This window comes from Quercus lobata, chromosome 2 (genome assembly GCF_001633185.2).
Source record: "Quercus lobata isolate SW786 chromosome 2, ValleyOak3.0 Primary Assembly, whole genome shotgun sequence".
Taxonomy (NCBI): domain Eukaryota; kingdom Viridiplantae; phylum Streptophyta; class Magnoliopsida; order Fagales; family Fagaceae; genus Quercus; species Quercus lobata.
In genome coordinates this window covers 49,672,207-49,688,529 of record NC_044905.1, presented here as the reverse complement: position 1 = coordinate 49,688,529, position 16,323 = coordinate 49,672,207, and the positions used below count along the sequence as shown (strand labels likewise).

The 16,323-nt window shown below is 36.9% G+C and overlaps 2 protein-coding genes across 2 annotated transcripts; both read left to right on the top strand.

Annotated features, from left to right (window-relative positions):
- Nucleotides 1-8,718: 8,718 nt before the first annotated feature.
- Nucleotides 8,719-10,888, top strand: LOC115977983 (putative glutamine amidotransferase GAT1_2.1). The gene is made up of 4 exons (XM_031100013.1): nt 8,719-8,922; nt 9,228-9,955; nt 10,071-10,277; nt 10,425-10,888. The coding sequence occupies exons 1-4, from the start codon at nt 8,835-8,837 to the stop codon at nt 10,674-10,676; spliced, it is 1,275 nt and encodes a 424-aa protein (XP_030955873.1). The 5' UTR covers nt 8,719-8,834; the 3' UTR covers nt 10,677-10,888.
- Nucleotides 10,889-12,169: 1,281 nt separating this feature from the next.
- Nucleotides 12,170-13,110, top strand: LOC115965716. Its single transcript, XM_031085018.1, has 2 exons — nt 12,170-12,346; nt 12,610-13,110. The coding sequence occupies exons 1-2, from the start codon at nt 12,170-12,172 to the stop codon at nt 13,108-13,110; spliced, it is 678 nt and encodes a 225-aa protein (XP_030940878.1).
- Nucleotides 13,111-16,323: the final 3,213 nt, after the last annotated feature.

The following is a 16,323-nucleotide window of genomic DNA, read 5'->3' as shown; positions in this document are numbered from 1 at the left end:
TATTGAATCAATGCTATTTTTTCAATTTTTATGTGCAAATAAAGTTAGGGTTTTGAAAAAACCCATGTGCTTGGTTGTTTATATTCTGGGTTTGTTTATTTTTTCAATTTCCTCTCTCTTTTTTATATTCTGGGTTTGTTTATTTTTTTTCCTTTGTATGATTTCTTAGAAAATAAATGATAAGGAAACTGAAAAAAACCCACTGAAACTGACCGAAATCGAAACAAACCAAAACTGACCGTTTTTCAACTATTTCGATCGATTTCAGTTGAGAATTTCACAAACCAAAAATTTCGGTTTCGGTTGGCCAACACTTAGAAAACCGACTGAAACTGAACCGACACACCTTAGCCAAGTAAACTTAGAATACTCATCAATAAAAAGAATGTAATATTGAAAATCATTTATGGATGTAATAAGTGCTAGACCCCAAACATCAAAATTCACTAATTCAAGGGGTTTTGAAGCTTGAAAAGTAGAATAGGAAAATATAATTGATGCATTTTACCACTCACTATGTTTACAATGAGAAAATCCCTCATCACTACCTGAGGTACATAAAGCATCAATAGAAGATTCAAGCACTTTATTGCTTGGATGTCCTAACCTATGGTGCCACAGCAACCATTTATTACCCTTATTTACATGAAAAACAGAAGGAGATTGAGTGAAAGCTGAAGAGTGATTTAATTGTGAAGGTGACTCAGAACTGATGTGAGGTGATGACTTGATGAAGTTCTTTGAGTAGATGGGATAGACACCATTCTCACTCAAGCCCTTGTAGAGGAGTCTTCCCGTAGGAATATCTTGAATTTTAAGTTCATTGGCATCAAAATGACAAGAACAATTATTATGTAGGCAGAATTTGTGAATAGAAAGTAAATTCATAGCAATTCTTGGTACATGAAGGACATCTTTAAGTATGAAGTTGTGATATTTGGTATGTAAGGTTGCATTACCTATGTGATTAATTAGTAGAGATTGATCATTTCCCATAGTGACTTGATCAAGTCCTCTGTATTGAGATTGGATTGAAAGATTGTTGAGATTGGTAGTCAGCAAGCCAAGGGTCTTGATTGTTGGTGATGGCTGCATTGGATGCACTAGCCATGGCAGCAAGCTTTGTGGGAGGATTTTTTCCTTGATAAACAAAATCCATCCTATGGTAGCAATCTAAGGCTTGATGCCTTGATTTCCCATAGATTTGGCATGTTGTACATTCATGCTTGAAGCCCTAAGAGGAATTTTAAGGAGAGAAGTTTTGAGGAGAGAAATTCTGAGTTGCTTGTGATGAAAACTGTTGCTGACCTCCATTATGGTTGCATCTTCCTCCTTTGTTTTTTCCTCTATTGGAGTTATTCCTACCCCTTCCTCTTCCAGATCCATAATTCTGTGACTAATTCTATGAATTGCTATTTGTTTTGCCATTAAAAGTAAACATAGCAAGAGAATGAGAGACTGAATCTAAGTGATTAGTCATAACTTGTTCTTCACTTTGCAACATGATAGCAAGTTGCTCATAAGTGATAGAATCACTCTTAGTTCGGAATGTAGAGCAGAAGTGTGCAAATTCTCTAGGGAGTCCTCTAAGCACAATATAAATCAAGTCTTCATTGTTAACTATGCTCCCATAGCAAGGAGTTTGTCACGAGCTACTTTGATCTTCTGCAAAAAGGAATTCACAGACTCATTTCCTTTCTTGAGACCTTGAAGCTCAAGCTTAAGATCCAAGATGTTAGCTCTTCATGTGGAAGTGAACCTCTGTTCAAGAGTGTTCCAAACTTCTCTCAAGCTAGTGATACCAACAACAAGTGAGAAAACTTGTGGAGTGAGAGTTGAGTTAATCAAGGAAAGGAGTGCCTTATCCTTGATCTTCCAAGCTTGAAATTCAGGATTAACAACTGAAGTTGCAGTTCCTGTAGCATCAAGAACAAAAGGTGATGGCTTTGGTGCTGTACCATCAATGTGTTCAACCAAAGAATAAGCTTCCAGCATAGTGATTAAATGGTGCTTCCATGAAATGTAGTTAGTATAATCGAGCTTAATTGACATGAGGTTTGACATGTTGGAGAGTAACAACAATGGTGATTGTGTTAAGGTTGAAAGAGTAGGAGTTGTGTGGATTGGAGTTGTATCTGTTGGTGCTGTTAAAGCCATGGATTTGAGCTTTGATACCATGAAAGATTTGGAGCTTGCAAGTTGGTTAACAATGGTGGAAAATGAGTAACAAGAGAGAGAGAGAGAGAGAGAGAGAGAGAGAGATTTCTGGAAACAGAAAGAGAAATTCTATTAATCAAGCTCAAAGAAATACATTATACTTAGCTCTATTTATAAAGCATAATTACAATACATCAAGAATCTTCTAAAGAAAACTGTACTAACAGCATTACAACAACCCTGCGACCATTGCTCCGTGAAATCAGGGACGATAGCCTGGATGACAGTTACTGTAGAAGCTTGAGGCTCAACGATTCACTGAAGATCAAGGCTAGAACAGAGTGACTCATCAAGCACAACCAGAGAAAGTAAACAGAGCAAGTCTTGAGTCACTACTATTGAAGAAAAGGCATGAAACTACATCATTCTATTAACTTGAATGCATCGTTTCTCTTCAAGGCAAAATACACTCAAGTAACACGACACCGTTTGGCTAAGAGACCGTTAAAGAGAAAATAGCCGTTCCTCTTCTTCTTCTTCTTCTATTTTCAAATTCTGCCATTGCCTTTGACTTTCAACACTCACCTTAACAAAAATTGCCTCTACTTGCATGAAATTAAATTATATAATTAGATTATATAAATACAGCTATTAATACGCATATGACTAAACATTTAGCATTTATGTTCTTAACCCTTTCTAGCCCAACAAGGCAACCCCCAAAGAGATAATTAGCATGACCCAAACTCTACTTTTAGTATTTCCAAAACCCCTTACATCTTAACCACATATATGATTTCTCTAAATGGGCACCAAAACCTAGTTTTAGAATTCTAAATTTAAGTAATCATCGAACTTCCATAATAAGCTCTCATCATACCCCAAATGATCCCGGGCCCATAAATCCCCCAAATAAAGGTCTTAAAATCTGTTTTAGGGGTTTAGATAAGGTTTTCATGGCTTAAGCTATTTTTACACTTTTTATTTATTTATTTTTAATTTAACCAATATTTCCAAAACTAGATTTTATTGAAGCTCCAATAAATATAGTATTATATTATTATTTTTTTCTCACTAAAAATCATATATACACCCTAAAAAATTAAAAAATCACTGAAACATTTTTAAGAATTCTCTAAAGCTTTCATCATGACACGCAAAATTTTCGGTCTCTTAGAGATCCATTGGATTGTTGGACAGGCTTAAAGTGATTATCAAGAGCTTGCCTTTTTATCAGACTTAAAACCTTAATGAAAATAATAGACACTATTAGAGGGACCTTAAACCACCCAACATCCAAAAATTGCAAGGTGCAACTTATTACCAAACAATTGACTTTGATATCAACAATGAACACTATAGTCTAGAAAACTAGTTTCATCGAATAAGGTAGCTACCTAACACTTTTCACATCTTATAGCATAGCTTTCGAAATTTAGATCAAGGGATAGTAAATTAATGTTTATCCCTATACTTTTCAATTTATGGATTGTAACTAGAAATCAAAACCATATACTTTTCTTAGATTGTATCTAAGACCAAAGTCATATAATTTTTTAGTTATTCCCAAATGGACAAAGTTTAGCAACAAAATTGGTTGTACTTTAAGGCTACAACCTTACTTAATATCTTTTTGTTAGAGGTGAATTTTAACAAATTCAACATTAGATTACTTCTTTTTATATTCTTCGTGTTTGTAAAATTTCTAGAAAATTAAATATCAATAACTATGTCATCAAAAAATTGTTTAAATTGCAAGTTTTTGTAATTTAAAATTATGTATGAAATATAAGCTTATAGATCATATAGTGAATAATATATGATTGACACAAAATTTAACATGTACATTGAGAGTGTAAAGAACATGCAATTCAACAGTTAGATTTTCAAAATATGTAGTAATGTTTATTTTATTGAGTAAGGTTGTAACCTTAGACTATAACCAATTTTTTAACTAAATTTTGTTCTTCTCAAATTCAATGTATAGCTATTTTAAATCAATAAAGAGATGTATTTTTCGATTTTAGTTTTTTATTTTTCCATTAAAACAAGTGCCGACTCCATAGGGGCGGTGTTAGCTTATGTTTAAGGGGTTCAATTGAACCCCCTGAGTCGAGTTTTATATATATATATATATATATATATATATATATATGTTATTAGTTTAACTTACCCTTAAAAATATTTTTGCACACCCTAGCTTAATTAAAATTTTGCATTCCTGATTATATATCAGCTTAGTCCAAAGCCAAACAGCAACACATATCACATTCCTCTCTTTCTCTCATGATTCTCTCTTCTCTATCAAACTATCTCAACATCTCCAATTCTAAGAGTAAAAAATGAGTTTTTGTGAATTGTGAGTATATTTTTTTATGGGCAAGACTTATGTACAGTATTAAAGTACAGTTCCTTAGATTCCCCTTTTAAAATTATGCCATATGAATTTTTTTCTAATAGGATGGAAGTATATTTTTTAATTAAGTAATCATATGGCTGAATCTTAAGGAAGCAACCTAAGGAACAACACCTAAGGTACTCTACCTAAGTTTTGTCCTTTCTTTATTATAAATTTATATTATATGTGTGCGAGTGTGTGTTATTTTTTTTTTTTTTATAATGTTATTTATTTATTATAATTTTTTTTTAAAAGGGTACTCCAAGTCCTCCCCATAGGTACTTTGGATGGTGCCAGCGGGCTATTGGAGGAGTATCAGAGGCTTATGGCTTACTAATGAAATTCCTGATTTTTCCTAAAGAAAAAAGAAAAAAGAAATTCCTGACCTAGGAATATTTTTATTTCTTCCATGTAATCCTTGTTGGCGAGCTCCCTCTTGGCTGTTGTATTCCTAACACAACCTTTACTTGTATAAGTTTTTCTTAATTACATTGATACAATTTCTAAACTTTTCTATATTATAAAAAAATAAAAAATAAAAATAAAAAAAAAACAACTAATTTGAGATTTATAGCGCAGTAAATCAGCTTAATGTTCATTGAACTTCCATTTTGATTGCCTAATTTATATTTGAATTGTTTTAGGCAAAAAAAAAAAAAAAATTGGGATTCAGAAACATATATAATATATTTACATTACATTTTGGAACGTTGGAGTGGTAACAAGTCTATAAATAAAACAAATATAACTTTTACCTATAAAGAATATAATCTGCATTGGCTTGTCGGGTTTTAATTTGTTGAATTGTGAATATCCCAATTCCCAAATCTAAACCAACCGTGCTGTTTTCCAAATTGTGAAACTAGAGATCAGCCAAACGGTTAAAAGGAAAATCAACCCATTTTTGTCGGTCAATTGGTTTAAGTTTTTTGAAACCAGTTGGTTTAAGTTTTAATCTCAGCCATTGTTCACTATTACGTGGTATAATAACCCTAATTATTGCATTAGATCTATATCCAAATTGTGGACATTTTCATAAGCTAAAAATAAATAAAAAGTCTTGTTAATGAATACCTAGACATTTTTTATGATTCATTTTAGGAAAATTTTAATACTATTTTTATGAAAAATATAAAAATTTATCAAAAAAAGCAATTGCTTTTTTACTTTCCATATAAAATGTATCATAAAATATTTCCTAAATTAATGCCCTTAAAATATCCATTAGTTTTTTTCATAAATAAAATACAAACACCTTATTATTTGGAGCTCGCAAGTAGCAACTCTCTCCATGACCTTCACGTGAAAAAAATTATGTGCCTAAATTGACCCAAATTAGTAGTTTTTGGATTGGGAGCTCAGGTGACGCAAGCACATGCGTAGCTATTAGCTAATGGGAGTAATAAGCAGAGCTGAGCTAATTTAGTGTTTAGTGGAGTAGTATTTGCACGCAAAAAACATCAAATGTCTCTCACTCTCTCTCTTATCATATGAAAAGCATGATTCTCGTTCCAAAGCAAAAGCATAATTATTAGTATCATTTTAAACCCTTCTCTTCCTAGAAGACTCGGGCAACTAGATAAGTGCACAACCAAACAATTAATGCCGCTATTTGTGCTAATCCCATCCAAAACATTCATTATTTATATTGTATTTGCACCAGGTCACCATTTCCTCAGCTTTGACCCATCTTAAATGTACCATCTCAGGATAAACATTAGCCACGTGTCAGGGCTTTGGTCTTTCCACCTTCTAATTCAACAAATGTAAACTTTTTCGTAGATATGCTAATTATATAGTTTACGAAAATGTTAAAAATAATTCTCAACATTTCTACTGATCAATACGTTATATTTCATCTCTTGCTTTCTGAGTTATCAATTTATAATTAGAACACATGATTTTATTACCGACAACTTAAAACATCAATTAAACTTATTGAACTATTATCAATTTTACTATAAAAAATTTATAAACGAATATATTAATAATTTATGGTGATTTTTAATACAACATTAACTATTCATTTTTTTTTTTTTTTTTGAGAAGACTATTAATTTTAAATAGCCATAAAATTAGTTATCATTTATGTTTTAATAATGTCACACTATATAATATTAGACTTTTAAAATATAAATAAAACTAAACTATAAAATAAATTCTCTATATTTCGAAGTAAATGACTAAATGAAGAGTATCCTAGCTTTTATATATATATGAAGTTCAAAATTCTTCTTTATTATTATTTTTTTTTTTTGGGGAAATAAATCACAGTTATCACACCATCTCTTTAAAGTTCAAAGAAAGAAATAATAGATACAGACATATACTTGTGCTGAAATGTGATAGTGTTTCGTTAATTTCTTTAATACATCGCGGCGCAAGCTGTAGAGTGAAGACAGGTTGTCATGCATTGTATAGCGCTGATATGATATCCGTCCTAATTTATCCTCAGCCAAGGCTAGTTAGTAGTTACACTTTCCATAGTTGCTTCCAAACTAAAGAGGGCCGCTACTACTCCACTTCATATTCTAATCCAATCCAAAACCTGCACCAGGTCAAACTCACCTCAGCTTTGACACCGTCCTCAAATCAAATGTACCTACCCCCCAAGATAATCATCAACCATTTTAGAATCATAACTTCTTCTTCTTCTTCTTCTTCTTCTTCTTCTTCTTTCACAATTTTAGTACAATTTTAACGTGACAAACTATGAATTGCTACCTAACACTTTTAAATGAATTAGCAAATTTTTTCTCATTACTCACATTCTACCAGTCATATTTGTGGCAAAAAAAAAAATTTGTGATTCTAAATTATTTTTGGATAATCAATAACCAACTCCCCCATTTTCTTATAAACACTTTTTTGTTTTTGATTTATATATATATATATATATATATATATATTGTTTTTTACAAGATTGAAATTCTACTTTAACCTAATTTAAGTGTATATGTGTGTGAAACTCCTTCTTGGAGACTTGAATCCCGGTCCTTTCCCCCCACATCCCACAATCACTTATACTTGTGGAGTGATCAACGCACCAAGAGTGCACAGTGGTTTTTATAAACACTTTTAAACTAACAGTAGTTTATGGAGAAATTATTAGGTTCACCAGAAGGATTGCTGATGTGGTCCTTATTGACATTCCAACCAATAAAATGTTGTTGTTTATGTAATTGTGATATCATCTGGTAATTTTTAGTTTTTTATTCCTTGTACTGATTAAGAAGTTTATACATACATTTGCATAGATTACATTATCTCATTGGTCAAGGAGGACCAAATCAACAGTCTTTCCAGTGTAAATAATAATTTCTCGTAGTTTATGGCATGTTAAGCCCGAATTTAGTATCATGCTGCCCGACTATTGGTCACCTTCTATTTTAGAGGATTGAAAGCTATATTGAATATAGCATTTTTATTTCAAATCAAAATCCAGGAAAGTATAATTTTATTCACATAATCTTTATAATAGATTTTATTCAAATCAAAATCCATCCAATGACGAACTCTAATCTTTAAAATGGATTTTAAGATTTTAATATAAGAAAAAAAAAATTAACTATTAATATATGATGATGATATAATGGGGAAGGATGGAGTCAAAATTTGAGAAGTTTAAATTAATGTGCTAAAATGTAATACTCTCTAAAAATATAAATTAGAAAATTCCCAAAAAAAATCTCTGTTAATTTGTGCTGACATATAATGGGAAACCAAATCCAAATCTAAACATACAATGTATATGTATAGAAAGATGCTACGTCTACAATATTTTTACAATAAATCACAAGTGATTAGTTGTTATTGGTTCAAATTTCAAACTAACACTAAGATTATTTTTTTGTCCCAACAATAACAACTAGTAACAATAAATCCTAAGTGGCAAGTTGTTACTAGTTGAGGCAAAAAAGTAATTTTAGTTTTAGTTTGAAATTTGAACCAATAACAACTAATCATATGTGATTTGTTGTAAAAATGTTGTAGACGTAACATTTCTAATGTATATGTATATACATACAAGTACAACAAATAAGATATACACAATTACCTACCCTAATCCTGGGAACTCTGGAATATACGCGGCGCCACGACTTTGCACCTGTTTCTGACTCCTTCTCTGTACCTAACAAAAATATATTTTTTAATTTTTAGTAAAATCGACCCCAGTTGTTGCTTTCTTCTTCCAATTGTTATATATAGCCTGGAAATTAGTCTCCCGCAAAAAGCTTAACCTGTGAAAAGACTTGCCAAATACACTCATCTGACTGCCATGGCCTCCGATCTCTCTGTGATCCTCCCTCGTGTTGTCATTGTCTCTAGACGTACCGTTCGCAAAAACAAGTTCGTAGATTTTGTGGGTACGTTCTCTTATTCCACGTATCTAAATTCTTGCGCAAATCAATTTTTACAACATATTTAAGTATATTCGGGGGCATCTCACTGGTGGATTTAATGGACTTGAATAACTTTCTGTCAATCCAAGGATCCTAATTTTCATCTAACACGATTTTTGGGGTGTTTGAAGGGTAGGGAGTGGGACAGTTTGGGTTAAGAATTTGTAGTTCAATTATCAAAAACTCAAAAAAAAAAAAAAAATCATTTTATTTTTTATAATTATTTTATTCTTGTATGGCCAACTAAAACTTTATATGTAATTTATCAGGTGAATATCATCTCGATCTTATAGTAGGCTATGGTGCAGTACCGGTAATTGTTCCCCGTGTTAATGGGGTTCATATGCTATTAGATAGCTTTGAGCCAATTCATGGCGTTCTTCTTTGTGAAGGAGAGGACATTGATCCTTCTCTATATGAAGAGGCCTCAGGTCTTTCTCTAGAAGAATTGGAAGAAATCAGGAGGCTTCATTCTAGTGATACCTCTATTGATAAAGAAAAGGATACGATCGAGTTAAGGCTAGCAAAGCTTTGCCTAGAGAGGAACATACCGTACCTGGGGATCTGCAGGGGTTCGCAAGTACTAAATGTTGCATGTGGAGGTACTCTTTACCAAGATCTAGAGAAAGAAATATCAAGGAAGTGCCCAGAAAGCCAGAGAGTCCAGCACATTGATTATGACAATTATGATGGGCATAGGCATGTGGTTAAGGTTGTGGAGAACACACCATTGGATCACTGGTTTGAGGATTCTTTGGAAGAAGGGAAAATGGAGATTTTGGTGAATAGTTATCATCATCAAGGAGTTAAGAGATTGGCTCAGCGGTTTGTTCCAATGGCATTTGCACCCGATGGTCTAATTGAAGGGTTTTATGATCCCGATGCTTATAATCCTGAAGAGGGTAAATTTATAATGGGACTCCAATTTCATCCCGAGCGAATGAGGCAGCCAGATTCTGAGGAATTTGACTATCCAGGATGCCCATCTGCTTATCAGGTTTATTATGATCTCTTATTTAAGATAAATGTTAGAGATGCAATGAAATTGATTTATTTATTATTATTTTTCCTTTCATTTTAAAGCTTTTCTAATTAGCATGGAAATTGAGCAGGAATTTGTGAAGGCAGTTATTGCTTATCAGAAAAAGCTTAATAGCACAATATCTGTGCCAAAGCACCTAAAGTTGGATCAAGAAATGGAGAAGCAAAGAAAAATTATCATTCGGAGTTTCTCACTTGCAAGAAACTTATACACTACTGGCCGTGTGAGACATCCCTGGAAAGAATCTGAACTTGAAGCTGGAGCAGAATTTCTTGAGGTATTATATAGATATAGATCAGAAGAGTGCTTGATTTATTTATTTATTAGGGCTTTCCTTCTTAATTAGATATTATACAAATATACAATCTTTGCCTATTATTTTTTATATGTTTTGGTATGAATTGGGTATGTTATTTCATTGCAGTCAAACACAGCACTAAGTTTTCAACAAGAGAATAGGTTGAAGCAAATAGGTGCAACAGTAAGGAATGCAGGTTCCTACATTGAGAGATTGAAGTTGAATGAGGAGAAAGAAAAGTTAGCAAGAAGTGTGATGGGAAAAATGACAGTAGAACAGCTGTCTGATCTCATGTCTTTCTACCATATGATGGGGAACATATGTTCAGAAGTGTTGGAAAGAAAGCTAAGTTGCATTGTCAGTGACCTTGGTTCATGATCTTTTTCCTATCCCAGTTATTGTGTCTTGCTTTTCGAAAAAGATGATCCACTAGCTTTAGGACTCACATGATTCATGGTTGGAGTTGTAGTTGCTTCTTCTGTCTCTTTCAAGAAGAGAAAAAGATGTTATTTTTTTTGCTCTGTGAATTGAAAAATGAACCAAAAGCATAATTTCTGTACAAATAATTACTTCCGCTCCTTTTAATTAAATTGCTTTTCCTTTCTGGTTTTCTCTATGTAAAGGTTGCTAAAGATTCAATTAGGCCTAAATAGTAAATACCCATGTTTCAGAGTTTATGTGGCCAAAACAAGAAAAAGGTTTTTTTTTTTTTTTTTTTTTTTTTTTAAGAAACAAACATACACACAAGAGGAGAGAATGAAGCTCTAACACAAAGGAACACTATGAATTCTACTTGTACGAGGAGCTACCCCCCCCTCAAGCCCGCTATCCCTAAAATCCATCACAATGATGCCACGTGTACAAGGCCTTAGACTTGTTGGGCCCCCAGGCCTTGGGACATCGTGCATGGTTGTATGTTCTATTGGGCCTACAAACTTGGCCCAGGCAAGCCTCAATGCCCATCCAAAACCCAAAAACCGTGATGAAGCCATTTGTAACATGAACGACAAATGGGAGACCCTACTGGCCAACTCCTGGGAAGATAAGTCTCAAGATGCTCAAAATTACCTAGGGGAGGATCACTGCCAGGCAGATCTTCTAATGTGGGAACTAGTTCCAATGCCACTCTTATCACCCCCCACTCCCAACTAATCACCCACTTAAGGATAACAACATTGGACCTCCTTTCCCACTCACCACAAGAGTAATCATACCTCTTCGACTAATTTTGGGCTATAAATATGAGAAGTTAAGAGAGAAGAGGTGGTTGTTGGAAGGTTCCATAAGAAACTGAGAACAGAGGGAGCGAGAGAAGCATCAGAAGAGTAATAATAGGGAGAGTAGAGGAATTCATAGGGTAAGGTTGCTTTGTGGAGTCTCTGTGTTAGGAACTACCCAGAGTAGGAAACCTAAAACACACACTACAAGTAGATTGTAAGCCCAAGTGAGGGTCAACCCATTAATCTCATTTTTGGTGCGCATAATTGGCGCCGTCTATGGGAATCTCCCACAAAACTGTGGTTCGATTGAGACTCACGCCCAGGAAATGTCTGAAAGATGTTCAAAGAGTTTTGTTGAAAGTGGTTCGATAGGATCTTCTTAAGGATCTACATGGAGAGAACGAAGGCAAAAAAGGTGTGAAGAGAGGGGTCATGAGTAAGAGGAAGAGCAGTCCGGCATCGGAAAGGGATCGTATCAAACACACCGGACAATATCAGGTGCTTTAAGGCATAGGCAATTTGAAGAGAGAGATGAGGAACTTGAGCGGTTACGCAGACTAGTGAGAGATTTGGAGTTAGAAGCAAGAGGTAGGCACCGGAGAAGGGGCTGAGACAACCAAGAAAGGGGATCTGCTAGTAAGGGAGATCGCTATGGAGCCAAGTCCAATCAATCCGGTTCCCGCCAACACTGTGACTGTTCACATTCACGGGAGTCCCGTCGACACCGAGACCGTTCACATTCACGGGAATCCCATTGGTGCCGGGACCATTCAAGTTCACAAGAGTATGCAGACCGGGATTCAGATTCCCCAGAAGGGCAACATCCCCGTAATGCCGCCATGGATACTATGAGCCACGCCCTGCACAGAGCTACTCAGTCGTCATTCTCAAACAACATTGAATGGGCCCCTATGCCGAGAAGATTTACACGTCCACCATTCAATTCCTATGATGGGAAAACGGACCCGGTAGAGCACGTTAGCCATTATATCCAGATGATGTCTTTGCATACTCGCAACGACACGCTGATGTATAAGGTATTTCCCTCAAGCCTCGAGCCCACTGCTTTGAGATGATTTAATGGGTTATAGAAGGGTTCCATTCATGGCTTTGCCGAGTTGATCCAGGAATTCGGTGTCCAGTTTGTAACCTATAGCCAGGTACCACAACCAGTTAACGCATTACTATCTACGAAAATGAAGTTTGGAGAAACCCTTCATAGTTATGCCAGTCGGTATTGGGAGCTTTATAATGAGATTGGTGGAGGCAACGAGAAAATTGCGGCGAGCACCTTTAGAATGGGGCTGCCTGAAGACTCCGAACTACGGGAGTCATTGACCAGGAAGCCTCCTAAGGATATGAGGCAGCTTATGAGGCGTATTGAAGAGTACAAACGCCTAGAAGATGACCGACTACAGAGCAAAGGTAAAGCTCTGTTAGTAAGTCGTCTTCAGCAGGGCGGTTTCCAGTCGAGGTCCCGAAAGGATTTGAGAATACAAGAGTCGGAGGTACAACTAGGGGAGGTGAACGTGACATTTAAGGAGTCAGTGCACAAGATTATAGACCGAATCAAGAACGAGTCGTACTTTTAATGGCCAAATAAGATGGGGGGTGACCTATCTCAGCGGAACCAGAACTTGTACTGTACCTATCACAGGGATAAGGGGCATACCACCAAGCAGTGCCGGGTGTTAAAGGATCATCTAGGGTAATTGGTAAAGGCGGGATATCTGAAGGAGTTTGTGATGGACTCAAGGAACAGGGGTACTAGGGAAGGTGCTCAGCAAATGGGGAACCTTCTCTCGCCCCCACTAGGAGTAATCGAAATCATCCATGCTACCCCGAGGGGTACTGTTGTGACTAGGAGGAGAGGAGTGTTGACCGTAGTACTTGTGGAAGAGTGCTCGGGTGAGCCACCCTCCGAGAAGAAGATGAAGATTGCTCGGAAACCCATCGCTTTCAACGACGATGATCTGGAAAGAACAATTTAGCTGCACGATGATGCGTTGGTGGTAACCGCCCGGATAAACGGTTTCATAGTAAGTGAATGATGGTAGACTAGGGAAGTGGGGCTGATGTGATGTATCTGGATCTATTCAAAGGGCTCAGATTAAAGAAAGAAGACCTCTTGAAATATGATGCACCTTTGGTCGGGTTTGATGGCCAAGTGGTTATTCCCGAGGGGCAAATATCCCTTCCCGTGAATATGGAAGGAAAGGAAGTAACAATGGTTTTTATAGTGATCGTTTTGTTTTCTTCTTATACAGCTATTTTAGGAAGGCCATGGATCCATGCAATGGGAGCAGTCCCTTCCACCCTGCATATGAAGGTTAAGTTCCACACCGAACAGGGTATTGCTGTAGTAAGAGAAAGCTAGCAAGCGGCCAAGCAATGTTTGGTGACTACGGTCGATAGGAAGCACAAGCAAGCTAAACAGAAGGAAACCTCTGAGGAGGTCCCTTTATAGAAACTACAGAAGCCCTAAGAGGGAATTGGGGCTAGCTGTGTCGAGGAATTAATTAGGGTAAAAGTACTATCGGATGTTGACAGGTATTTTCAAGTAGGGGCAAGTATGAGAGATGAAGATAGGGTAGGAACGTTGTTATTTCTTGTGCAGAATATGGACGTGTTTGCTTGGAGCCCGTATGAGGTGCCCGAGGTTGATCCCAAATTCATTGTTCACAAGTTTAACATAGATCCATCATTTCCCCTAAAAAAGGAGAAGCCAAGAAGATACGCTAAAGAACACGTTGAGGTAGTTAGACAGGAGGTCGGGAGGTTAAAAGAGGCCGGGGCGATAAGGGAAATCTTTTTCCCAGAATGGCTGGCGAATACCGTAGTGGTCAAGAAGAAGAATGGCATATGGAGAGTTTGTGTAGATTTCACGGACTTGAACCGAGCATGCCCAAAGGACCCGTTCCCTATGCCAAAGATAGATCAATTGGTCGATGCCACATATGGGCACCTGAGGATGAGTTTCCTGGACTCCTTTCAGGGTTATCATTAGATCGCCCTTACTGCCGAGGACCAAGAGAAGACGATATTCATCCCCCCCAACGCCAACTACCACTGCACCGTGATACCCTTTGGGTTAAAAAATGCCGGGGCCACATATCAACAGATGATGACCAGAATGTTTCGGGACATGATTGGGCGTATGATTAAGGTATACATTGACAACATGGTGGTGAAAAGTAAACAAGAGGCACGGCATATAGAGGATTTTCAAGGGGTGTTTGAAGTATTGCGGCAACATAAATTGCGCCATAATGTAGATAAGTGTGCTTTTGGAATGCAGGTTGGCAAGTTCTTAGGGTATCTAATCACCAACCGGGGGATAGAAGTCAACCCCGACTAGATCGAAGCGGTAAAGCGCCTCAAGCCGTTGAGCAATCCAAAAAAAGTGCAAGTGTTAACCAGAATGTTAGCTACCCTTAACAGGTTCATTTCTAGATTTGCCGATCATTGCCGTCCATTCTACTAGCTTTTGAAGAAATGGAGGGGGTTCCAGTGGAATGAAGAGTGTGAAAGAGCTTTCCAAGACCTGAAGGAAAATTTGATGCAAGCACCCATGTTAACAGCCCCAAAGCCCGATGAGGACTTATTCATGTACCTTTCGATGTCTGATCACATCGTGAGTGTCATGCTTCTAAGGGACCAAAGAGTGTAGCAACCTGTATATTACATCAGCAAGACCTTAGTTGACGCGGAGACGAGGTACTTGCCCCAAGAGAAGCCAGTGCTGGCGCTAGTGCATGCTACCAAGAAGCTGCCTCACTATTTTCAAGCACACACCATATATGTATTGACCGAGTACCCTTTACAGTCACTGTTGAAAAGATTTGACTTCACGAGCCGAATAGCTAAATGGGGGACTCGACTGGAATCCTTTGATATAAGGTATAGACCAAGAAGCTCGATGAAGGGGCAGGTGTTGGCTAATTTTGTGGCGGAATTTTCTCTGTCAACAGTGTTCATATAAAGCACCCAATAGCCAAACATCATTGCTCAGGAGATGAAGACATTGTTTTCTCCGAACAATATGCAAGGGGAGTCAGGCAGCCACATGACGACCCCCTCGTTATCATGCTAACCACCGAAGGGTACAATACCAGGAAGGTTTTGGTAGATAATGGAATCTCGGCAGATGTGATGTACATGATGGCGTTCCAGCATTAAATAGGTTGCTCAGGAGATGACGAGGTACTTGATCCAAAACACCTCAAACCTTTCGGATCTCCTCTGGTCGGTTTTAGTGGGGACCATGTATTTCCAAAGGGCATCATTTCTCTATTGACTACAGCAGGAACTCAGCAGCACAGGTAACAAAGGAGGTAGACTTTCTAATTGTTGACTGCCCTTCATCTTAAAATGTGATTCTAGGATGACCAACTCTTAATCGCCTCAAGGCTGCAATTTCAACATATTGCCTAAAGGTGAAATTCTCCACCCCTCAAGGGATCAGAGAAATTTGTGGAGACCAGCTTTTAGCTAGGGAATGTTACCAAGTGGTACTGGCGTCCAAAGAAAATCACACTTGAATGGTGGAAGAAGAGCCGCCTAAGCCCACGAAAGTGGCGGAGAATATAAAGCTAGTGGAAGGAGATCCTTCTAAAACTACCAAGGTAGGGAAGGACCTCCAACCATCCTTAAAGGATGAACTTGTGAAGTTCTTGAAAAAGAACTTGGATGTCTTTGCATGGAGCCATGAAGATATGCTAGGGATTGACAGAGATGTGATAGAGCATTGCCTCAATGTCGACCCAATGAAGAAGCCCGTCTAACATAAACGACGGGTATTTACC